The following is a 27,047-nucleotide window of genomic DNA, read 5'->3' on the forward strand; positions in this document are numbered from 1 at the left end:
ACCACTTTAATTGATTTTTTTTATATTTGCAAAATATTTTGGCAGTTTTTTCATGACAAGTCTTGTAAAACATATTTATCATAGAAGACAATAATATGATGCAAATTTAAAACTCTACATAAGGAGTCAGTTGGAAAACAGTGAAAATGTAGAGTGTAAAAATTTCTCTGTTTACAACCATGAGTATTTAATTAATTGTATTGGATGCTTTATATTTATTTCTGTCCTTTTTCAAGGCAAGGTTTTGTCTTATCTGTTTAATTATTACAAAGCTTGCACTTTCTAGATCCCTTATGTTACTTTTCTCATTGTGATAAGAATATATCAGATCTCATGCTATATAATTCAGCACCATGCATTGCTTGGCATTGCTTACAAAAAATCCTTGATATGCTGATAATCCCCCCCCCCCCATATTTTAACCTTTTTCTCCTAAATGTACATGTCTTAACGTGAGCTATTATTGATAAAATCCATGGGAAGTTTAACAAAAATAATTTTTATCAAATTAAGCATCCCTGCCATGATAGATTTTCTAAAACAATAGATCCGTCTGTTACTAAATCCCCCAGGAACCATTGTCTGATCTTTATAGTTAAAGAATATGTTTATTGGTAAATTTCCATCACTTTTTAAAAATATGAACCCTATGTATTCATTGAAATAATATAGAGAACACTTATCTTATGTTTGCTGTATTAGGAATTATGTACTAGCATTTATGAGAATCAGGCAAAATTTTAAAAATCATATATTCTATCAATCTTGCAAAATGTTTCCCTGAAAGTCATATGACTTATATGATATATGAAATGACCATCATTTGATGTTTATTAATCTTCTGGGACTTGAATGATAGAAAAAGTAATCATTTACAGAGTTGTTTCCCCTGAATGCAATGATGATGTGTAAGTAATAGAGTATCCATGACTTCTGTTGATGAAATAACAATAACTTGGTGAACTGACTTTTGTACCTTCACTGCCTGATTCTAATATGTGAACAGCAATTTAGCTTAGTAGGAAAATATGATTTGAGACAAATACCCATGAGATCCCATTGAATAAATGCCTGTGGTATTATCTAGACGACAATGTCCAACCCTTACACCATAAAGAGTTAAACACCCTGTTATTCATTTCCACTGATTGAAATATTGGATCAACACAAAAAAAAAATGTATGAGAATTTATTTTAGTACAAAAAATAAGCTGTTGTCAGATTTCTGGGACAAGATTATCTTGTGAGCTGATATAAGTATCTCTAAAACTTAAAAAAAAAATAAATATAAAAATAATTTTTAAGATTTTAAGTAAGTTTTTCTAATGTTTTTAGGGAGAGAATCATGTATAGTAAGCATCAACAGGACCAGTTAGGGAAGCATTCAGCTCCACCACTCCCGAGTCGAGGGGAAAAGGATTCCAAAACCTGCTCCATCATGTAGTGATCTCAACTCAACTGTGAATCTATTCACTAAATGTACCTATAGAGTAAAATCTATGGTTTAACTCAGAGTTGGAAAGAGTTAACTGAACATTTTCCATTATGACTGAAAAAGGTGTCAACTCATTTAAATATTTGTTTTGTAGTACATTTTTTTTTTCAGTATAAGCATAAACTATTTTTCTACTATGTGCCACCAAGCTTTGCTCAGGCACTATTTACTTTTATGTAATACATGTGTATTTAATTACTTATACACAGATAAAATAACAATTTTCAGAAATAGCTTAGTAAGGCTTGTGAAATTTTATATTTATATGATCAGGGTTGGATTAAAAAATGGGAGGTTCCAATCCAAAATTTTATCTTTTTTTTTAAATCAAACAAAAGGGGATACAACCCCTTTTCTGGATCTACCACAGTTTATGGTTTTTTTTCATATCCTATTAATTGGTTGTTATGTTAAGTTTTTAGTTTATCATTTGATAAATTTTATAATTTGATATTATGGTAGTGTTTAGTATCTCTACATTGTTTTATGTTATATCAGTGCTGTATACCAGATTACTTTGTGATACATGTTGATTAGTTATGACTAAGTCATATACTTATACAATTTTAAACACAATATTTTTTTTTTCTTTGTATGTCCCTATGGGTGCACTGTACTAATGAGATGTAATAGATGTATTAGTTATGTTCTTAGATTAAAATCAGTCTGGGTGATTTTTATTTAAAAGTTTTAACCTAAAATGTATTTGTAAGGCCCCTACAACTAACTCTTCAAAGTTGATTTGCATTGCAACACTTTATAGCAGGAGATTAAGAAGATAATTAATTTGAAAGAGTAAATGACAAAAAAATTTCACCAGTACCAAAGTGTACATATAAACAAATGTGCGGAACTTTCAAGTGGTCTTGCACAAGTTATTTTATTTTGAATATTTACAATGACCAATAGAATATCATATTTATTATATCATTGTTTGCCACGATTTATAGCTATTTTCAACATAAATTTTTAATTTTTGATTGGTGGATTGATATTTGTGCTGTGACAATTTGGTTGAAGAAAGTCCAAGAGTGAAAGTACTGAATTTATTTCACAGCATAAATCATCAGATTTGTTTTTACACGGAATAATTGTTTCATGGCTGCTATCTATGTAATAAAATATTTCATTGCTTCAATACATTACCCAGAAGTTAACATTTTAGTGACACTTTTCATATTGAAATGCCATGGTATATATCAGCTTTTTTTTTATTGGATCCCTACAATCACCAAAAAAAATGAACTAGTAAGGTCTACAGTACTTCTATTCTTTGAAATAATCCTTCAAAAGGAAGTGCAGTGCTATTAAAATTTCAAAACAGTGATGGTCCAACTTATCATTTCACAGATACATGTAATACTAAATTTTGAGCTGGTGAAATTGGGATTAGTGCACAAACACTAGAAACTCATTTTGTGGACTACTAATCAGTGGCAAATTTCTGCTTATTTTGTTCTGTAAACAATGTCAAAATTTGTTTTTACATGACTCTTACTTGTACTGAAGTTCTTTTGTCATTTTATCTAGGCTATCTCAAATATATTATGAAGTTATATGAACGTTTTTTTTTCTAATCTTTGTTTCCGTCCTATCCAAAACTTATTTGTTTCTTATTGTTTTCTTTGTTAACAATAAAGAACACCCATTACTACGTATTTGTTATACCTTAGTTGCTATAGTAACTATATATGTACCGTATACTAGGGGTGGATCACAGTATGCAGTCAGTTCAAGTTGAACCCCAGATTTGTGTTCCATAACACATGAACTAGAGGTAGAAATTTTGGAGTTTCTACATAAGGTAATGGTAAACAGGCATATACAACTTCCTCATAATAGAGATTCCTGGGAAAAAATGTTAATTTTTGGTTGCGTACATGTATATGTAAAGCATATTGTAATTTCGATAGTTACAATTTTTTTTTGGATAGAACCAGATATATGAATTGGAGCAAATATGACGAAAGCCTCATTTTCATCACTTGGTGTCTGTCGTCGTCACTGTCAACAGTCGTTGTCGTTAATAATTTTTCAAAACTTCTCCTCTGAAACTACAAAACCAATCAGAACCAATCTTAGTATGAATGTTCTTTAGGGTATAAGACTGCATAAAACAGGTGTAGGGATTGTTGATCTATCAAAAAAAAACATAGCCACTGTTACTAAAAATAGAACATAGGGGTCAGACAGTTTTTCTCATATGTCTCCAAGCATGATGAGATCTATCCCTGGATTTTTTTATTTATTTTTTTTAATTTGTTAGCCATGTTGGAGTTATTGCCCTTTTTGTTGTTTTTTTTTTTCCTATTTTGAATTTTATTTCTTTCACAAATCTTCTCCTCTGAAACTACTAGACCAATTAAAACTAAACTTGGTATGAATGTTCCTTAGGGTATTCTGCATAGATCTGATGTGGGGATTTTTTATCTGCTGGAAAAACATAGCTGCTGTTACTAAAAATAGTACGAAAGGGTCAGTCAGAAAGAAATGTTTCTCAAATATATCCTAAACCTTTAGGTTTTAAGCCAGATTCTTTCAATTGCTGAAAGGATCCTTATTATAAGGCCTACAAAGGATTGCATTGAATCGACGTTGTTGGACGACTCAACTCCTTGTTAGAATAATTGGCCTTGAAAGGTGAAAAAAAGAGGTTCTTTTTTACAGTTTTCAGTCAATATCTTGAAAACAATGATAGATGGAAAGAAATCAAAGGCTTGATGTGCCGTCTTGTAAAATATTGGCAGAGTTCATAATGGGATTTCCCCAGTATCTCTGTTATACAGGCTTCCTAAAACAGGTGATATATTTACCTTTGAGACAAAATGCCTTTACTAAACACAAAAAAAGGAATTTCAAACAAAGCATACACATAATTATTATACTGCTAAAACTGTCACATCCAACATATCTTAGATATGACAATGAAACCTGTATAGTCCATATTGTAATGAGACAGTTTACTGTAGGACAGTAAAAATACAATTTACTTGATATTAAAGGTGTCAGACTAAATATATTTAGAAATCATCATCATTTGAATTACCGCAGCAGATTCCATTGACAAAGATAGATAAAGAAAAAGGGGTGATGTTTTTGTTCTGTTTTAAAATTTGTTTTCGTTTTTGGCTTTTTTTTGTAAATTCTTAGGGTATAGTCAGGTTATACAAGTATTTTGTCCATGATCATTGAAATGATGACTCATCACAAATTATTTTGATTAAGTTTTTGATAATTCAGTTTATAAACAAAGTTATAAAGCTACTTGTCAATTGGTTGATTCTACATATTCCTGCTAGCTAGCAGTCTGTAATAAAGATAATCAGACTCACTCCAGTTATAACAATGATAAGGACTTACTAAAAACATAAAGGATAACATGTCAGGGCATTATAAATATCTTGACTGGAGACATTGCCTATATTTGTCAGCACATTAAAAAGGAAAAAGGTCAACATGCCAAAAAATTAGAAAAAAAAACTTTTGTAGAATTTCTCCATGATAAGAAATGCATTCTTCAATATATATTATATATAAACACTGTGCAAAATTTGAACACTATTGGATCAGATAGTGTTTGATTACAGATAGTAGGCACTCTTTCTAGCATTGGGTCTGACGGACGGAATCGAGCGGCAACTAGAAATGCTTTTAATCATTAGTTACGCAGGCAATGAATGGTTATTATCTATCCTTTCAGAAAAGAGCACTGTGATGTTTAAATATCAACGTTTGGTGCTGCTTTTTAAGAATCGTAATTCGTCAAATAATTTTGAAATATCGTAGGGATAAGGAATTAATAAGGACCCTAACCCTAACCCTAACCCTAACCCTAAATATCAACGTTTGCTTTTAATCATTAGTTACGCAGGCAATGAATGGTTATTATCTATCCTTTCAGAAAAGAGCACTGTGATGTTTAAATATCAACGTTTGGTGCTGCTTTTTAAGAATCGTAATTCGTCAAATAATTTTGAAATATCGTAGGGATAAGGAATTAATAAGGACCGAATGTTGAACGTGAACTTCATCGGTCAGCACGGCAGGTGTCTTCCTCGTTTGTCTGCCCCGGATTTGACTTTTTTATGAGCAACTCGGCGGGTGTTTCTAGAAAAGCAGAGGACACTTACCCTACAGGTGCACCTGGTCCGTGCTCCGTTATTAGTGGAGTCCGAGTTGTTCATTTGCTTTTGTTACTTTGTTATGTACGATTTGAGTTACTCTATATGTCTTTTGTTGTGCATATCTGTTTTCAATATCTGGTCTTTGTCTCTGGATTTCATTCTTTTGATTACCGCTATAACCTTGGTTCCCTTGATTACTCTTGTAAAAGGCAGGAACTGGTTACCCATCTTCAGCAACCAAGTTCAACCCCGGTTGATTTTTTTGTTTCGTTTTTGTTAGTTTTGTTTTTTGTCAGGTTTCTACTGCCCGTTCGTGTATATTTTTTGTTTTCCTTGTTGTGTTTGTATATGTTCTCGATCGTGTTTACCCTGTTTGATATCGCTCATTTTATTTGCAGGTGATACTTCGGTATTTTCGATTTGCCTTTCTTGAAATGTAATATTGTACATTTACTACACACTTCTTAGATACGATAACGTGACCCTCCCTACACTACGCTCCGCAGTGTATGGAGGGTATACGTTATCGTATCTAAACACTCCTCTGCTTCTTCAATTTTGGCAAATGCGTGTTGGAAAATTAACTCTATGAAACGATAATCTCCAGACCTATTCATGTAACATATCTCCTCAGTTCTGTGGTACACATGTTTCAGTTCACATGGATATGATATAGATATTTATTACTGTTTCTCACACAAGGTGTCAATGAGTGCTCCCCCGCAGACTATTATTTTCCTCCCACATTTAAGTCCGAAAGTAGTGCCCATTTGCTTGAGGTATAAGTCAAGCTTTGTTTCTAGAATTAATATGTTTGGTATATGCTGGGTGATAATAGCTCAGTTTTTCAACAAGCAATTACAAATTGCCACCCACAAAATGCCTTGAACTTTAATGTCGTACACAAGCATGGTCTGTAAATAACTCAAGTTTCAACTACAGAAATGTCGTTAGGATCAATTTTAATCAGTTATCTTCCATTTTATTTATTTTATTATTAATTTTTTTTTTTCGATTTTAAGGTTTTATTTTCAGGGGTTATGCTCGTCTTCTAAGGTTCGCTGTACCTTTTTGATAGAAACCGATCAGGTCAATTTTCGCAAGTACTAGTAACACATGATAACCTCAGGCTTTTCACTGTCCATTTTCTATGCTTTTGGGACGCATGTGGAATTTTTCCTGTGTCTAGATGAATGTCGTCAGTCCAAAATACATATACCATCATAATCTTGTCAATTGATTTGGAGTGTCTACCCTATCATGAGGGCATCTTAAGTTTGCTTCTTCTGAGTTATATTATACAGTTACATGTAAAAAGTAAGTAAACGACCTCTTGTAAACCTCACCGGTGCATCTGGTTTGCCCCGGTCAATTTTGTCTGTTTTATTTTGTTTCGCTTTGTTTTGTTTTGTTTTTGTTTTTTGTTTGTTTGTTTGTTTGTTTGTTTTTTGTTCAGTTTTGTATGCTGTCTCCGTAATTGTTTGTCTCTTTGATTATAAGCTTTGAATTTCTCACAGACTCAGGTTACCGGACCCAGTTACCTTTGTTTTCACATTTAAACGTAAATGTGATCTGTGAACGCGTAAGAACTGCAAGTAGAGTCCTTGCTACGCATACGACTTAATAGCGAGATCTTAATACAAAACTGTTACGACCCTTGTCCCAAACTTGCAGTCCTTTAAGGTGTTTTAATTGAAATACATGTAGTGAAGGTATAAATTTGATTCTTTCCTCATTTATTTTCTCGTTTCCCACGCCATTAGTTGGTAGTGTGGTTGAAAGTAAAGTATTCAAATGTTTGGAAATTGCTACATTTTCTCTAAAATTCAATCAAAGCTGTGAAAAAAAAAACCCAACATTTTAAGAAGTCAATGACAATGCTGGAATGTTTTCCCCATTGCTTAGGATGAATTGTGTCTAAAAACTTTTTGTTCATCTGAATAAGAGTGAAAAGAGAATGTTCAGTGTTTTATACGCATTCAAATAACACATCAAAAGCACTCGGATTGATATAGAATTTGCGTATATTTTTATAAGAGTAGTTGTTAAAGTTCGAATCTATTGTAATATTACATAATTATTTCCTTCTTTGTCTAGTAAGCAAAGTTAAAAAGCTAGCACTCGAATAACTCAAGAGAAAAAAAAACAATTATTTTTTTCTGATGTTGTGAAGAATCCCTTTTGGCATTTATATACAGCTAATATTTTTTTTTTGTTCAAAGTGACTGTTAAATCGTAGTCACAAAAACGATTGTACTTCCTACAAATTTATATGACTGCATTTCCTCAGGTATCCCGGAGGCCGGGCTCTGCTACAAACACCAGTTGGTTTTACTAACCACTAACATCGACTGTGAGAGGCCTGCTTTGGTATTTAAGGTCGTTAAAAAAAACCAACAAAATCATCATTTCTCTGATCGATCGAATTGGTCAACGATCGCAACAGTCGGTCACATTCCGAACGATTTTATTTCGATTGAATGAATTTACACAGATCAAACTTTATTGTTGATTTAAAAAAATATATATCCAATTGTTAATTATCGTTATAGTAGGAATGAACGATTCTCAGCTTAGATAAGCTTGATATTTAGTTCCTAATTCAACAATGAGGCAAAAACAAAAACAAAAACAAAAACAAAAACAAAACAAACAAACAAACAAACAAACAAAAAAGAAAGAAAAAAAGAAAACAACAAATCATTAAAACAAAACCAAAAAAAAATCAAATATCTGTCAAAACAATCTCTCATGAATCTCTATCATTTAAATTGATTTATCTTAAAATCTGACCGGTAAATGATCGATAATCAGCTTGATCCACTGAACAATAATGTCTAAATTGGTTTTAAGGTAGCAGGTTATATTTGACTGCCTGTTTTGGAGAAGGCCGTGATATTAAGACCAACATACCACTGTTTGTTCATTCTTCAATAACTTTGTCTTTATTTTATAAAATTTATCTGGTCGTTAATCCAGGTTTTATATCCACGATTATTATTTCAGATTTTTGTCGTGATTTCTGGTCCCGCTATCCTCTTTCTAAAAAAGATCTTTGACCCGGCCATAGAAATCACTGGTTGTTTATTCCTTAAGCCTGAATAACCACACAGAGATTTATTTTCCTTCAGGATAAAGTCGACTTCTTACGATGAAAATATGAATAAATGAAGAAGGAAGTTTGATGAGTTCAAAACAACAGGAAACTCTTCAAGCCATTTTTTGAACTTCCATGCTGTATTCAGACAATTATTGTTGCCTAGTAACACAATATTTCCCTGCTTACAACACAACCCAGCATTGAAAAGGTAAATTGGCTGCGACTCTTCATTTTCAGAGTTCCTCTGCAAAAGGTACAGAGATGCACGTGCATTAATATGTAAAAGTTTTAAAATGTTTATTTATACGCAGTTCACAGAAAGCAGCTATTTTAGTCGTTGTTAGGATAATCGAGAAAAAATGGTGCAATCAGTGCATATGGCAGTGCATACGACATGAAGCAAAAAGAGCCCTGCGGTCAGCTAATTATCTTGTCTGCGACAAAATTGCAATGCTTAGAACCAGATCCACCATGATAGAAACGTAAACTTGGACCAAATCAAATGCCAGCAGCTACACGTACAAGTAAATCAACATTTAGAATAAGAGTGGGTGTATTTTTTTTTATCAAAGATAAAGGTTGAAGATTATTGGAAAATCTTTAAGCATGTTATAGTTGTATCTTAAGAATCTATTTATTTTGTTATTACGGCAGGCTCTCTTCGTGTGGTGCCATGCGCGTTGGGTATACATTAAACAATGTCGAAGGCCAACAAAAATAAATCTGATTAGAGACACCAGCCATCCTTAATTCCAATGGTGTATTTCTAAAGCTTTATGCTAAGTATAATAATTGATCACTGCTAGTCTGGTCATTACGAGAATTTGGAAATGGTTACCAACGTTAAAACATGGCATAAGAAACCCAAAGGGTATTTCTATAGAAACAGAGGAAGCTAAACGTGGTTCGTGCTTATGAATATGCTTAGAAGTATTTTGTGTGGTGATTATTGTTTTTGTCATCTTTTACACAGTAAATGTTTCAGATTTTAAACTGTCGACAATGAATGAGCCCCGACGACTTATTAAAATCTTAGAATCGTGAGTTTTATCCAAAAGATGCAGGATACACAATTTCTGTAGCGAGTCGAAGCCTTTTTCATTTCCTGTTAATGCTAACAGACAAAAACTGTAACCATGTAAACAAAATACTGGTACATGTAGCGTATAAACCCTTTTTCAGTCCAATATTGAAATAATTCAATGAGAATGAAATTTTACCATTAAAAATGCGAGAATTAATAAATAGTAACTTAATTTGAAAGTATCACAATCTATAATCATGGCAGTGCATACGAATCAAAATGTAGTATAATTTTATAATTTATAACAACGTTCTTAACAATGTTTCGCTATCCGGAAAGATGAGCAAGTCAGTTCCATCTATTCAGTTGTATAACCCATACATTGTCAATTACTGTCACTTTCTAAAGCCTCCCTGCGTCATGTACATGTCACGTGTCTACAGTTCTTTGCTAAGCCGGTGTATTTCCGATGAAATGTCGTCCATTTATAGCGCTGTTCATTAGGCTGGGGAAATGTTGTCTCCATATAAAACATTCGCTGTTTTATCAGAGTTTATAGAATGAACCTTAATCTCTCTTTTATTTCCATGATTAAAATCATTTTAGCTGACATCAGATGTTGGCATATTCTTTTTAGAAATGTTGAATGCCCGACTGACTGCTTTCTGCGATTGTCTGAAGTATAATAAGCGGTAATAACCCTCAAGACAAACCTATGGACAGAGAGAAAAGAGTTTGTTTCATGACCAGAGAAGAATAAGTTATACATGGAATCGCGTGTATTTTTATTCATGTGCGTAAAATGTCGATAGGGCATTATTACACGACATGTCAGCTTCAGAATCTTCAATAAAATAAATAAATTCTAGTAGTTGCATATGTAAAGGACATTGTCGATAAATTGATTGCATGTGGGGAGTGATGTTATTTTCAACTTTGATAATACCCTCGACTGAGGCTCGATGCATTATCGATATTCCAGAAAATATCACTATTCTTTTGAGCAGTCAATTAATCATGATAATGCCTTCTACACAAGCATTTATTGTATTAATAACGCATTGGTCTACCAAACAGAAAACATAAGACAGAAAAAACAACACCGGGAACACAAGATGGGCATTACAACGCCGGGAACCCCAAACGAAAATATACAAGATGGACAAAACAACAGACGGGAACACCAAACAGAAGAAAAGAAGGTAGACTAAAAACGTCTGGAACACCAAATGGAAAACATATTAAGATGTACAAATCGTACAACACATAAGAAAAACAAAAACAACAACAGTTTACAACAAAACAATACAAAACAAAACAAAACAAAAAACAAACAAACATACTACTGTTTTTTTTTAGTATTATTTTGGACAGGAAAACATTACCAACTTAAATAACATCTGTTATACCTAGTAGTTATACAAAGTAAGTGATGAGCGATTAGGAAAATATGAAATTATTGATATATCGCACAGAAGATCGATTAGTATTATACGTGTCATAAGCAAAATTCATAAATACTTAATGCTAGGATTGATTTCTTCAATAGTTTTAGTATTGTTTAATTGGGTAAGTGATATTTACTAAGCACGACCATAGTGTACGAGTTTTATCTGTCACACCTTTTATATTTTATGGAGATCCAAAAATTGGAGCACCATCAATCGATATTTGTCCTTCTTTATTTTGTTTACAGCTGATAAATTGGTGTACTAGTAATTTGTTTATTCATCCGTACGATTTAAGTAGATCATAGTTTTATACTTTGAAAAGAAATATATGCACTTTCAAGGGCAGGACACTTCTAAACACGATGTGAATTTAATTTTAAAACCATTGCCAACCAAAACATCTCCTGCAGTTGTGTTATTCAAGGAAGAAAGAAAGAATATATAAAAGTAATAAAAAAAATAAATGTGTTCCCTGGAAGAGTAAACAATTTGATGCGTGTCCATAATGTTGATTCTGTGAAATCTGGTCGTTGTTATTTCACTTCAGTGGCGGATCCAGGGGAGGGTACAGAGGGTTAGCACCAATCCTTTTTCATGGAAAAAAATTAAAATCATGTGTAAAATTGACAAAAATGGCAAAAATGTCCTAGCACCCCGTTTTTCTGAGGAACCCCGGGTGGCACCCCTCCTTTTAAAAGTGTCTAGATCCCCCCTACACTTCTACTTTTATAGTCGCTTTCAACACTTAGTGGTAGTCACGACACTCTCTTGCGTGACCATCAAACTATAGGTGTAAACTCAAACGTCTTTAGATATAAATAATAGAATTGTGCTCTATCATGAGCAGCTTGATCTTCATCTGAATAAAAGGGAAATTTTAAATGATTTAGCAATAAATACAGTAAAAGTGCAGCACATGATACTCATATGTAATGTTTAATCAATATGATATCTATATATATATATATATATAAGAATTATATAATAATCATATGAGAATGTATATATATATATGAAAATCACACGATTCTCACATATAAATATTGATATGATAACATATTATGATAATAATCTGTAAGTAAGCAAAATATGATTATCATACAAAGTGTCACGTATTGTAGTACTATGAAGAACCGTATTGATCAGATGTGATATGATTGTCATGTCTTTCAGTTTCTACTGGATTTTTGCACGATTAAATTTTTATAAAAGATGGGGTTTTTTTTGTTTTTTTTCACAGACATGCGATAAATAAAATCCTTTTCCGAGGCAAATATCTACATATGAGAATCATATATTAATTATATAAGCATTATTTGTAAATTAACATATGGACATCATATGAATCTAGCTTGAACATTAAAAAAAATGTAAAATTACATATGATACATAATTATGATAATCATAACTATTATCAAATAATTCTGATGTGTAAATATATTTTAATTACACATCATTATTCGTACGATACTCTATCGTGCTCGTAAATTGTGTGTATAATGATTACAGATATTGCAATTTTGGCTGTGTAAAAATTTCGCATTTAAGTCATGTATCATATGAACATGTGTACATGTAAATCCAGCCAAGTCCTTAGGATTAAAGTGAATGCTACCTCCTGATTCGTTTACTTGTAAGGCACATTCGACTCTATGTAATCATTATGTTTTCCACATATATCATTCATTCACACTGGAAAATAAACACATACGAACTGCATATAAATTATATGAATTAATGCGAAATGGATAATTGAAAAGAAAAGGCATTAAAGACAATAATTAATCTTTAGGCTGTAACCTGTCATTGCGTGTGCCGCGATTCAATATTTTATTATTTATTGTCTCGCCACATACAAACATACAAATTTAAAATCTACATAGAACAAAAAAAAACATTAGCAACGCATGCACCAATCTAAAAAGATTTATGAGAGGCTGCTGAAAGACATAACTGTTCCTTTATACAAGTATTAATATACATTACAATTGTATAATAGTGTTTGTTTGTTTTTTAAATCAACATGTAAAACAAATGACCCTTTTTTATAGTGTCACACATATGAAACATATGTAGAATATGTAATTCGACATATGAATATCATATACATTTGTGATTAAACATGTTTTAATTTGCACATGATTGTTCCATGATTAACACATGCCAAGTTAATATATTTTTTTTCCCCTAACATATGATAAATCACATTTTATTGTGCAAATGTCTACATATGAGAATCTTATAATAATCAATTGAAAATTATCTGATTATCATATGCATCGTGCAGCTTACGATTATCCTCTGTAGCGCTTCTGGCGTAGATACGACGTTCGCGTTTACAAACCCCGCAGAAATATACAAATAAAAAAAAAACAAAATTGACGCATCGTTAATGGGCCCAGTTTCATAAAAAAAAGCCAAAAAAAAAAAAAAAAAAACAACTTAATTTGCGATTTTCCTCAAATCTGCAATTTCAAGCAATTTGATTGGTCGAAATTGAGCTGAGGAAGAATTTGAAGAAAATCTCTATTTGAAATGTTTTATGAAACCGGCCCCAAGATATTTGTTTTCAACATGTGTAAATCACAACAACATTGCATCAAGTCAAAATTAAACAAATGTTTTCGTATCTTTTTTTTTCTTTTGCATTATAAGTAAAATAAACAAATTTTACTGCGTCGGCTATCTTTATTTTTAAAGATAGTACTTGTTTTCTTTTAAGGTTGCATGGTAAGAAAATGACTCTTAAAAATATTGTCTATCTGACATATACTACAATAACTATGATACGCCCCTGGAGGGTCTCATTAAAAATTGAAGCTTACATATTTCTCTCTTTTTTCAATTTATTGATTTAGGTTGTGGATTAGTCAAATTGCTATAATAACGAACAAGGGTTTTAAATAAACGTGTTCTCTTGTCGCGGTATAAGTTCTACATCTGTTTAGCTGATGCTGTGACATACCAACAAGGCTGTGGAAACAACGATGGATGTATTGATTTTACCAACGGTGAGGTAACGTTTATATATTTTTGTCCCCGCGGTTAATTTTAATGTAATTTCTTGTCATGTGACATTTTTCTTCGGAAATCTCGAGATTGCCTGCTGCATAAAATTTCAGAATTTGTGAAATAAGGATAATGTGATAATTTACTTAACTCAAAATGGATTTTTGAAAAGGCAAAAAATTCTTTTAGTTCTATATAAATATGATTTTGTAATAATTTTCATGTCTGTACATGTGAAATACCATGTTTTGTTAAATTGTCTCCATAGTCGGCGACATATATAATCATGTATTTTATGTTAATTTTGAGGCAATAATTACCCTATCGGAAATTCAGCGTAGAATTAGCGAAAAATTATTCCCACGTAGACGCAAAGCTGTTTTGCAAACTGAGAGACTGTCTAATAATTTTGTATTTGGTAAAAGGTGCAAATTTGATCATTATCACCAAACATTTTATTTATTTTATCCTTTGTGTGATTAGAATTATATGTGGATGACTCTGGTACTATTATCTCCTGGAATCGATCCTTTCAGGAGACAGGTGAACTTCTGCATTCCATCGACGTCAAAGCTATTACAATGAGTGCCATCTTCTTTTTAGATTTACCAGAAGATAGTCATAAAAAGCGGGAAAAAGGACGCACTGGTCCCAGGAATATGGTCGGACTTTGCTAGATCCGAATGGAATTAAATATGACGGATTTAAAAATAATTTAATACATTATTCAAATGACTTAATTATTATTTCGAATAATTAGGACTCACAAATTTTCCGCTGTATATAATGTGCATGGCTTTATCGTCTTATGCGGAGACATTTTCTAGCAGCAATACCGATCTTTACGTAAATTGCGGAAGTCTTAGAAATGATAAACATTGGAGATGAGATTAAAGTGGAAAGCGGCTTTTTGGAAAAATACAGAGTTTATTTTCCGACAAAAAAACGAAGCTTTGATAATGTGAATCGATACAAAAATCTACATTTTATTACAAATTTATTTTGTATACGGTATAGGCAAATATGTTAATTAGTAGATGGAAGTAATTGTTTGAATATGTGGAAATTAGTCGCTCTTCACAGATTTATTTAGTATTTTGTTTGTTTCTGGTATATTAGTAAACATTTAAGAATGTTTATTGCTTTAAGTATAAAAAGTAGTAGATCAACATTATAAGCGTATGTTATTTCACGTTGTAATGTTAGAGAATATCTGTTTGTAATTTTCTAGTATAGGATTTTTGCCTTGTATAAGTTAATAGGAAATTTTATTTGAATGGTGATAGTTACAAAACGACCTCATGATGCAGAAAGCGATAAGATTCAACGAAAATCAACTGCTGTACTTGGCAAACAAATCTCGACAGGAAAATACCATGGCAGGATTACTATACAAGAAAAGTTCAGACACTGGAAAATGGCAACTAAGATACTTTATTTTGTACCAAAACCTTTTACTGTACTTCGAGAATGAACAGGCTGCGCGACCATCCGGTGTGGCTCTTTTAGAGGGAAGTTACTGTGACCGGGTACTTACACCTGCTGCGGTGAAGGGCAAGGACACTGAAAAACAGGTAAGAATTTTTAAATGTCATCTAGACCATTTAGTTTTCATTTTAAATATTTTAGACGAGTATTGAGTTTTTACTTATTAATTTTACAAGCAATTAAAACTACTTCGACGTTATTTTTTTTTCAGGTGATCAATTACTCGATACATTTTATTGATTTCAAAGAGGTTTTAATTTTTCACAATATTGGCATTTCAATTTTGATATGTAGAAGTTCTTTATTATGAGAAAAAATGTACTTTTATGTTTGTAGCATCATTACCTTCTTCAAACTAACCGAATGTACGTATCGAGCTCGTTGCACCAAAAAAAAAAAAAAAACCAAAACAAAACAAACCAAAACAAAAACGAAACAACCCCCCCCCCCAAAAAAAACAAAACAAAAAAAAAAAAAAAACACAAAACGAGGTCGTATGTATATAATTATAAACTTTGAGGTCCCTCGGAGGATCAACCTGGTTTAATATCTAGTCCGACCAATTAAAACCCACATAACTTATTAATATAACACTTTCACATATAAAGGCTATAGAAAGTTATACTGCGGGTCACAATCATAGAGGAATTGATTGTAGGTGCATGTGCCTTAGTAAACTGAAGGTTCGAAATCTGATTGCTTTTGTAACTTTTCGTACAGTACTGAGCAGGGCCAGATTCAGACACTTTGAAAGGAGGGTTGTCAGCCGAACTCTCTCAGAAAAAGGGGGAAGGGGGTGTTACGACATTATTTGCTATTTTTTTTGTCAATTTCACCTATGAATATTTTCTAATAAAAAGGGGGGTTTCAACCCCCTGCAACCCTTCAGGATCCCAACTGCTGACGAATATAGGGAAGTATGTAATTAATATCTATTGTAATATTTGCTCTATTTCCTGAAACTTCAACTACTGATAGTATTTGCATATCAGACAGTTGAGCATAAAACTCTACTGTCAAAACCAGTCCACTGGCTTCATTGCCTGCAAATTAAAGGTACCTATCAGTGCCTTTACCTTAGGACACAGGGTCGCAGTAAGGACCTTAAAAGAGATAAACAAGGAAAATACAAAGGTTTAACTTGTGGATGGATTGACTGTTCAAAGTGCCTACTCGTAACAGGGAGCCTCCGTGTACAGAAGAAGGCACTAGGGTCGAGACTAAAGCGTTATACAAGCAGATATTGAAGATAAAAACGATAAAATACAGGAAAAGTTCAAAACTTTTAGCAATTTCTAATAAACTAGGAGTCTTTATATTACATTCATACTCATACTGGTTGATACATGTATTTCACAAGCGCTATTGAGAGTTATTAAGACCTTATATATTATTATTATTATGACTGATATAAAATCCTTGGTATTTGTTAGTCTTTCACCGTCGAAATTTATTTCGATATTAATGAATGAAGTATTAGGGTTATATTGCTATAAGATTGAAGTCATCACTACAGAAGTTTTATGGTCGTCATCATAAACTCGTAGATCGTTATGTGTATCCATCTGCACCATGAAAACTGATTTGTTCAACGTGTCATAGTTTTCCTTTCCACTTTCGTCTACCCCGGACTTGACTTTTTACAAGGAACTCGGTGGGTGTTTCTAGAAAAGCAGAGGACGCTTACACTACCGGTGCACCTAGTCCTTGCTCTCAGTTTTTAGTGTAGTCCGAGTTATTCATTTACTTTTGTTACTTTGTATGTATTATTTTAGTTACTTTATGTTCTTTGTCGTGTTTGTCCATTTTCCATGCTTGGTCTTCGTCCCTGGATTACATTCTTTTGATTTCCGTTAGAATCTTGGTTCCCTTTATTACTCCTTAACAAATAATTATCGGTTTTACTCCCTTGTCTATTTCTCCCGGAACAAGCAACACTTGAGAAAGAGCTGGAGTCTGTCGGAGAATTGAAGTTTGAACCGAGGCTTAACGGTAATAACTGAGTGAATGTAAATTTTATAACACATATATGTTTATTTGGATAAAGAGAGAAACTTAAAACACCATTTAGGTACGGGAACCCAAAACGCACAATTAAAAACTTCCTTTTTTTCCACTGAACCAATTGAGATACTTAGCCTATGTTATGCACAGGGGCGGATCCATAAATTTTGAAAAAAAAAGAAATGGGGTAACATGCTATATTTTGTTAATTTAAACCGAAAGTTTACAAGAAATGAATGAAATTCAAAATTTCTCCCCAAAAGGGGATGGTGACATGGGCTAGTGGATGGTGGTTCTGGTGATATGCCACCAAGGCAAGTTAATGTAAACTATCTTATTCAGTGATAATTTCCTACCTAAAATTGATGCTGGCCATGAAATCTACTTCAATGTAAGTCCTTTGGAGATGCAAATTATTCTACCTATACATGTACATGTAGCTGGTAAACCTAAATTTTCACCAAAGATGTCTTGTTATATCACAAACATGTTTTCCTTTCTATCTGACAATAAAGCATTAGTCACATCTTTTAATGTTGGTTTCCTCCAACCATTAATTCACATTTCTTTCACAGAAGGCTCCTGACTGTCTGCCCATCAGTTAATCATTCTACTGTTTTGTTTACATGTGAATTTGGAGTTCTTTTTTTGCTTTACATATTGCTGCTATCTTTTCCTTAACCCTAGGTTCTTCTTTGGTGTCTTTGTATACTCCATGCTTTAGTTCTTTGCATTTAATTAAACTTTTATTGTGTTTAATTTCCTTTGCATTTGAAAGTCAGCAGATGATTAAAGGTTAATTCAAGGTAATTTAGCTGATGAAAGGTCAAATGTTGACACTATAATTAGAGCTGGAGAATTGCCATTCAACAGAAAATTATCAAAGCACATTTCAATTAATCAGAATAAAAGAGATGTTTGCATAAGACTTAGTACATGAATATCATTGTGTTGCCTTGTTTTGAGAATTTTATAAAGCTGATACTGTATTTGCAGGGGCAAATCCACAGAGTTTGAAAAGAGTGTTCCAGGCTTTTATTTGCTCTTTTTTGTCAAATTTTTAAAAAAAATTTCTAAGAAAGGAGGAACCAACCCACAAAAAATCCTGGATCCAGCACTAATTTACAAAGCAGCTTATCATAAATGTATTCAGGAGATAACTGTACTGTATTTTTTGATTTGTGGACTTGACAGTGGCAAAATGCTTTTACTACATGTACTATGAGTATTTGCCACCATCAAATACAGATTGATGATGAAAAATCTTCAAACACAATACAGGTATCTTACAACTTCAAATGTATCTGATAATTTCAATCAAAAACTCCTAAAACTTTTCTTTGTGCTTACATTAAAGATTTTGAAAACGTCAATTCTGGAATTGATAACTAAGAACTTAACTTAGTTTTCCAATGATATTCAATATTACATTGAATGTATTAGAAAGACTGATTCACTTTAAACAAAATTAAATTATTTTGATAAAACATAGCTCAGACATCTTGCTAGTATCAAGATATTTATCTTCAGAAAACTGTTCTTAGATTTTGGACATGCATGCATATAATAGAATTTTTATTTTATTAAAAAGAAATATTTGTGCACTAATTTGATCAAATATTTGACAATAATTCAGAGTTCAGACTCTTTGTTTTTTTTTCTGTCTACAGTACTGGTCAAAGTAAATCCATTTTTTTCTAGTCATGAATGTACAGACAAACTTCAATCTATTTATAATATGCACAAGTGTTGTAACATCATTCCTTCATAACAGAAATAACCTAAGTTCATTTGTTTAAATTGCTTTTGTCAAGGAGCCAAGATGATTTAATTCTTTTCAATATGGTAGTTATGACTAAAAGTGTGAAATGAATTGCAATTTAGATTTATGTTAGCAAATGGATGTCAACACTATTATAAAGTCATTCTCTGTCAATTGTATTAGCTTTTATTTTACACTTGAAATGAATGTTAATGATAATATGAATACACTTGGTTTCTGACAAAAATGATGGTATGTGATCATAACTGTCGGTCTTTTATGCTTGGTGAATGATGGCACCATACAAGGGTTGCTATTACTATAATTTCTTTATCAAGATGTATTGGTTATGTAATTGAGATTTTATTTGTTACGGTATATATGGTTTTCAGGGACATAGCAGCAGGTTGGGCAGATATGGTTGTCACAATACCAGGGACTGAATTTCAGATTTTTTTTACTAGCTAAATTTAGCAAGTACTGAAAATTTACACTTGCTAAATTTAAGTTTTTTGGGTTATTTCTGGAATTTACCTATTTGACATAAAGAATTCCACTAGCAAATTTTAGCAAGTGGAAGTAATTGCTACTAGCAAAATTGAATTTCAACTTGCATTTAGCAAGTATTTCCCCTTAGATTCAGTCACTGCAATACCAATAATTTCTGTTGGTATGGTATGCTAAAAAAACTAAGTACAGTGAAATCTGTCTAAACTGAACCCCCTTTTGGACTTGACAGTTGGTTCTGTTTAGACAAGGGATCTGTTGTCAAGGTTGAAAATACATTTGAATTGAAATAAAGGGATTTAAAAATGTGACAGTTTTACACAGGGTTTGGTTTAGACAGGTTTTACTGTATTTTACTATATGTCCCTAAACTCTCTTTGCATTTGGCCTATTTCCTGCCGTACCAAACAAGATTTAGGTGCTATGCCTATGCTTTTGGAGACATTGCAATATTATAGATAGAATCTGAAAATACAGGGGCAAGGAAGGAATGTACTTCAGAGTGTAATGTTTTAGATGTACTGTAGACCCTTAGTTTGGTTAAATTTTCATGTCATAACTACAGAGTCTAATGTTTTTGATGTACTGTAGACCCTCAATTTGGTTAAATTGTCATGTCATGAAGAGATGGCTTCATTGACACTGTTTATCGAAATTTCTTAAGGGTGCTTTGAAATTATGAAGAGGGCCACATCGACACTCAGAAGAAGCAAAGGGCATTGGTCTTTGTGAGGGGGGGGGGGGTGCAATACCCCCTCCCTCATTTTGATCTAGTGAGGAGTTTAAATTGTGTTGTTTCATAGATATCTGTTAAGTCCTACAGCTGTACAAGATAATTTTTGGAATAAGTGTATGGAGGTCATTGGAAAACAAATTGAAACGTGAATTATGAAATTTAATACTTACAAACACATTGATCAGTTAATGAAACTGCATGTCATTTTCCTTTCTCAAGAAAGATCCAGTAGTGAATTGGAAGGGGATGGTTTGTTGGGGAATAAAATGATGGATTCCCCTTTCGTTGTAAAATTTGTGAATTTCAAGCCTGGATTTCCATTTTTTTTGACCCCCCAAATTTCTTGATCTGCATGTGTAGTGTGACCTGCTAAATCAGAAGAATCTGTAATGACGAGGATCTCAAGAGAAGAGAACACTTCAGGCATGGTAGAATTCCTCGGAAATGTTATTCCCTACCCTTATTTTTAAATGAAGAAGTTTTTGTGTTTGGGAAAATGATAATTACTGGCGGTCATTAAAACCAGCAGTTATGTGCATCAATGATAGAAGAACACTGATCTTAATCATTACACTGCAATGCAAAAACTAAATACACAAAAATTCACAAGGATGAATTTTGTAATAAAATTTAAGCATTTTCTAGCTACATGTATTCTGTTCCATCCTTTTAGCATAAATTTAAATTCAGCTGAAGCCACATCTTAAGAATTATATTCCCGAGGTACAATTAAATCTGTTTGAACTGAATCTATTTTGGACTGTATAATTTGTTCAGTATAGGCAGTACAGGTATTTGGTTTACCCAGGTTCAAAATACATTTAAATCAACATAAAAGGACTAAAAATGCCTGGTGTAGGCAGGTTTTTGGTTTATTCATGATTTGGTTTAAACAGGTTTTTGGTTTATTCAGGGTTTGGTTGAGACAGGTTTTCACTTTTTCAGGGTTGGGTGTAGACAGGTTTTCAGTGTATTCCAGGTTTGATTCAGACAGGTTCTTGGTTTATTCAGGGTTTGGTTTAGACAGGTTTTTGGTTTATTCGGGGTTTGGTGTAGACAGGTTTTTGGTTTATTCAGGGTTTGGTTTAAACAACTTTTTGGTTATTCAGGATTTGGTGTAGACAGGTTTTTGGTTTATTCAGGGTTTGGTTTCGACAGATTTTTGGTTATTCAGGGTTTGATGTAGACAGGTTTTATGTTATTCAGGATTTGGTTTAGACAGGTTTTTGATTTATTCAGGGCTTGGTTTAGACAGGTTTTTGGTTATTCAGGGTTTAGTGTAGACGGGTTTTTGGTTATTTAGGGTTTGGTGTAGACAGGTTTTTGGTTTATTCAGGGTTTGGTGTTGACAGTTTTATGTTATTCAGGATTTGGTTTAGACAGATTTTTGGTTTATTCAGGGCTTGGTTTAGTCAGATTTTCATGTAATACTTATATTTTGTGGTATTAAGCAATATGGAAGGTCGATCTGATCTTTTGAAAGAAAAGAAGTTTGATGTAGTTGTACAATATATATGCTTCTTGGTATATCATGATACTTTTCAATTAGTCAGGTTATGTAGCAACATCTAAATGGAAACCTGACAGACTTGGATATTAATAGAAAGAAATGGTTATGGTGACTTTCAGTAATAAATACATCATCCCGTTATATCCTTGATGAGGTCATAGATTTAGTTGAAAATGATGAAACCAAACAAACTTCCACCTTGTTTAAAAAACACTTACTTTTATCTTGTCTAATCCATGCTAACTGCCATCTTGTTTAAACCAAATAAACTGCTATTCTGTCTAAACCAATCAAATCCTGGAGTTTGACAGTGTAACTGTAATTTTTCAGAAGCTTAATTTTGTGGTCCTTCTTTCTCCAGAATTATATATTGATTTTTTACATGTATTTTATTTATTTACAAATTTATTTTTTTATATGTATCCCCAGACTTTAGACAGATTGGATCCACCACAATTTAGTTCTTTAGCATTCTTCATAAACTTTTCTCTTTGAAAATATATCTTTGTCTGGTATGCTAGTCATAAGCCCAAGGCTTTTAACATTTTATGTTAGGATTTTTTTTCTTCAAGTTAAGTATGTCTTCCAGGATGTAAAGTGATGGTGTGTAGTCTTGCAGCATTTCTCTTTTTTTAAGGAGGTAGACCTAGGCTAAGGGACACAATTCTTACAAATCATTGTAATGTTTGTATCCAAAATTTTACATCAGTCTAATGCAAGCATCAAAGTGGCTTGGACTGATTTCATTCTGTTTCAAATGGAAGCTGGATAAGGTTTGGTGAACTTGAATATGATACAAACATTTCACTGATTTTAAGAGTTATGTCCCTTACCCTAGGTCTACCACCTTAAGATTTTTGAAAAAAATTGTTATATTTAAGTACAAAGCAACTGTTACAAATGGCTCAAAATCATTGTGTCAGAGATGTATGTATTTTGAAGTAATTGTAAGAACTTTTAAGACAGGCTTAAAATGAACAACTTATTATGCCTCACATATTCCCATTGGTTAAGATATCACCCATAATAAATGGTCCATGTATCATTAAAAAAGTTACAATTTGAGTACAGATAGATCTATTACTCATGGGAAGGCTTAGATAAAACCATACAACATATATTCACTTTGAAAATTTTGGTTGTATGTCTAAAATATAGTTTTGTTTTCCTTTAAGCTATAATTTCACTAAGACCAACAACCTATATTTAGAAATTGTTGCACATCCTTGTACTGATGGATTTCGACACATAGTCACGACTGCGGCTGTTCATGTAGAAATCTGATTATGTTCTGCAGTTATTTGATTTTTAGTGCAAAGAAAGTTGATCAATTTTTCCCCCTGGGATCTAAATGAACATACGCTTTTCAAATGTTTATAATTCAGATGTATGAGACTCTCCAACACTAGAGAATTTCTCATTAGGATGCATAGAAACAGTAAAAACTAGTCAGTCAACATCAATACTATTTATGAATATACCAATAGATGCTTAATTGTTTCATGAGTCAAAAGTTTACCTCAATTACTGTTGATCTATCAAGGGTTACAGACCTTAGACTCACTTAGGTCATAAAGATGAGTCCCAGATTTTCAACCATGACATGCTGTGCAAATATAACAGTATTTGGTGTGTTATCCCAGGTGGTTAAATTCAGAACTAAATTGTCATCATTTTAGATATACATGTAAATTTGGGATTATTTCTTTTCTGTTCTTTTCTGCTATATTGGGCGGTACTGCATTTCGGTTTTCCCATAATTTTTCAAAACGGGGCAGTGATCAGAATTTTTTTTATCATGGCCTATTGGCATTGATATTGATGAATTATTGTTAGGATTTTATTATTGCAAAAATATGATAAGGTTGCAATTACAATAATTTAAAAATTGCATTATCAAGTCTTAAGCAAAAATAAAGCAGTTTATATTGCAAAAATTGAAATGGTGTTTTGAATCAAAATAGTAAATTCAATACAATAATTTTTGAATTAGACAGCTTTAAATGTAATGTATATGGTTGCCGAGTAGAGTGTGAAGTCTGCAATAATGATTTGATTTCTTTTTGGGTCATGACTAGCATGCATATCTCGTATGACCATCCCTTAGGGTGATTCTATTAGTATCTTTGTTAGTTAAACCAACAGTTGTTAGTAGCTGAGCCAAGCTTTTGGAATACCTGACCAAAGAACTCATTAAAGAATTATACTGTAACAGGAGTTATGCCACTTTTTTACTTTAAAAAAAACTAAGGTATCTGCATGCAGATATTCTATTTTCTGTCGGTCTTTATGATAACCTGTGAAAATATCATATTTTCTTATGAAAGTATTTAGCAAAGGATCTTTATCATCTCCACAAAATATTTGCTTTAGCCCTTAGTTCAGAGACCAATTCATTGTTATAATGAGGAAAACTTCAGTGCTGGTAAACTGGAAATACTACACAAGCTTTAAATTACTAGAATGGCTTCTTTTTTAGTAATCACTTATTGGTATCTTATTAATGAACATTCTCTTGTGACAAGATTCTTTGATTTAATTAAAAAATTATGAAGTGTCTCTTCCTTAAACACTATACATTGATTCATTTCACAGATTCTGAAACTGGTATGATTGGCAAATCACTTAGCTTGTCTCGGTGTTGATAAAACTGTTCCCATCCAACATTAGCTTATTTATTTAGTTGATCACATTTTGATGATTTCTGCATTACAGGGCAATCATAAGATCTGTTGACAATATTGAAGATGGTCTAGATTATCATTTATTTATATTGATTTCTCATCAAATCTGCCATAAGCAGCTTGTAAATAAATGGGAAACAGTTGGAATAATACATTTGAGGCAATTGCTTAGCTGGACATATATTTCATGAATTGAATTCTTGTTATAGCAATAGGATGGTTACCTATAGGACTTATTTTGAAGTTATTCATTGATGTGTTGGTTACCCAAGTCACTATCTTATACTGGAAAACACTTATTTTTGCTGTGTACTTATAAATTATGGCTATTTTCGCAGTGGAAAGTGAAGCATAGAAATAATACACACAGCACTGATTAATGTCGTTATATAACACTAACCATTTTTTCAAAACAGTGAAAATAGGATTTTTGAAAATTTGATGTTTCCATGGGAAAGCTCTAAATGAAAATTAATCTTTCCAATTATCAGTGCCAGCTTAATCCCAAATTAATAAATCCTTTTGGAAATTCAAGTTTTTCTTCTTATTTAATACATGTAGGTCAAGAGGGAAATGGAACATAAAATAAAATATTTTTACCTTTTATTCATATCTTATTTGTATTTAGTTCCTTTTTATCTTTTAAACATGGCTGTTGTTCACTAATTTATGTTTAATTTGAGCCACTTCACTACATATATTATTTTCTATTGAATATAGTTGTACGTGTCATTGGTTCACCTATTCTGAGTTTAAATTCAGGACAGTTTTTAAAGTTGAATTCCTGGGTCTCCAAGTTATCTAGGTTGATATTGATGTTCAGTTACCTTATCCCATGGGTCTGATATTAAAACTTAATGTTCTAGGTCTTTGAGATTCATTTTGACACTATCTCTATATAAATCATTATAAATAGATCTATTTGTTGGAAGTCCTGTCTTTGACTCTTAATTAATATATAGTCATATAAATAAACTCTGAATTGGAAAATATTCACCCTATTTTTCCCAGGTCAATCAGTATGTTTTGGAAGCTTTCAATTCACAAATGTTTGTCAAATGGTTTGAAATGCTCAATGAGCCACACAAATTTCCAGTTTACAATTTCTAAATGCTGTAATCAGAACAGTAATCAAGGGAACCAAGATTAGAGTGAATCAAAAGAATACAAACCAAGGATAAAGACTAGACAGGCATACACAACGAAGAATATGAAAAAAAAAAATTGGCAAAAAGATATGTTATACAGCATCCTTGAAAATTTATTTTTTGCTGTATCACATTGCACTGTAAGGCAAAGTGCAAAATAGCTTTACTGTTACTTCATTTCCAAAAAGATATGAAAAATTATGGGGTTTCTTTAAATTAATTGAGCAGCAGTGATTGTTAAATGATTTTTCTTATTATATTAGTTATTCTTCTGTAATTTTCAAACTGAAAATAAGGTATTTTTGTTGCTTCCCTTCTTGTTTAATTTGCTTTAAAGGACAAACTTGAAACATGTCTAAACCAAGCCATAAAAATGAACCCTGTCTAACCAAGCTCCTCTATACATGTTTGAATATATTTTTTAACCTGAACTAACTACACACTTGTCTTTACCGAATGAATTCTTCAGTCCTTTAGTGGTTCCGTTTAGACCACTATATGTTTGCATTCAAAAAGTTTAGGATTTCAGCAATGTCCTTGAGTTGATGGCAGTTATTACTGTTAAAGCTAGGAATATGAATTGTGGTATTTTAATTAAATTGTCATATTACCTGACTTGTAATGTTAGTTCTGGGTCGTGTTACTGCAAAATTTCGATTCTTTGTAAACATTTAATGGAAGTCTCTTTATCAATGACCATAAAATTGTGTTTTTTTATCATCGTTTGCATGTTTAAATTGCATATTAATTAGTTGTTGTCAACGGTTACACACTTTTCACCACTTTTACCAGTGTATTATATTTTCGTAATTTTAAAATGATATTCAGTGATTGTGTTCTGGGACTGTCGCCTGGTAGCTTACGATATACAATATAATCTATTGATTTTTTCGTGTTATTGAACATCAAAGAAAATTCAGATTTCCGTCAGAGCCTTTTATTCTAAGTTAGCTTTAATATTATCAATTGTTTACCATTGAAATGTATCTAAGTATTCAGTAAATA

General features: G+C 32.2%; 2 protein-coding genes across 24 annotated transcripts in view; both read left to right on the plus strand.

Annotated features, from left to right (window-relative positions):
- Nucleotides 1-3,149, plus strand: part of LOC148621432 (uncharacterized) — a 53,896-nt gene extending 50,747 nt beyond the window's left edge. For all 19 annotated transcript variants that reach the window (XM_088575795.1, XM_088575797.1, XM_088575792.1 and 16 more), the window contains one exon: nucleotides 1,336-3,149. In XM_088575795.1, the coding sequence (XP_088431921.1) occupies nucleotides 1,336-1,444 (109 nt within the window). In that variant the 3' untranslated portion in view covers nucleotides 1,445-3,149. The remainder of the gene's footprint in view (nucleotides 1-1,335) is intronic.
- A 10,887-nt stretch (nucleotides 3,150-14,036) lies between these two features.
- Nucleotides 14,037-27,047, plus strand: part of LOC148621433 (ras-specific guanine nucleotide-releasing factor 2-like) — a 139,298-nt gene continuing 126,287 nt past the window's right edge. For 3 of the 5 annotated variants that reach the window (XM_088575812.1, XM_088575816.1, XM_088575817.1), the window contains exons 1-2: nucleotides 14,037-14,205; nucleotides 14,807-15,777. In XM_088575812.1, coding sequence (XP_088431938.1) covers nucleotides 15,505-15,777 — 273 coding nt within the window. In that variant the 5' untranslated portion in view covers nucleotides 14,037-14,205; nucleotides 14,807-15,504. Of the gene's footprint in view, nucleotides 14,211-14,444; nucleotides 15,778-27,047 lie in introns of those variants that run through there. The other 2 variants (XM_088575813.1, XM_088575814.1) reach the window with 2 other exon arrangements.

This window comes from Perna viridis, chromosome 3 (assembly GCF_037379345.1).
Source record: "Perna viridis isolate PV_CMFRI_1.1 ecotype Kerala chromosome 3, ASM3737934v1, whole genome shotgun sequence".
Taxonomy (NCBI): Eukaryota; Metazoa; Mollusca; class Bivalvia; order Mytilida; family Mytilidae; genus Perna; species Perna viridis.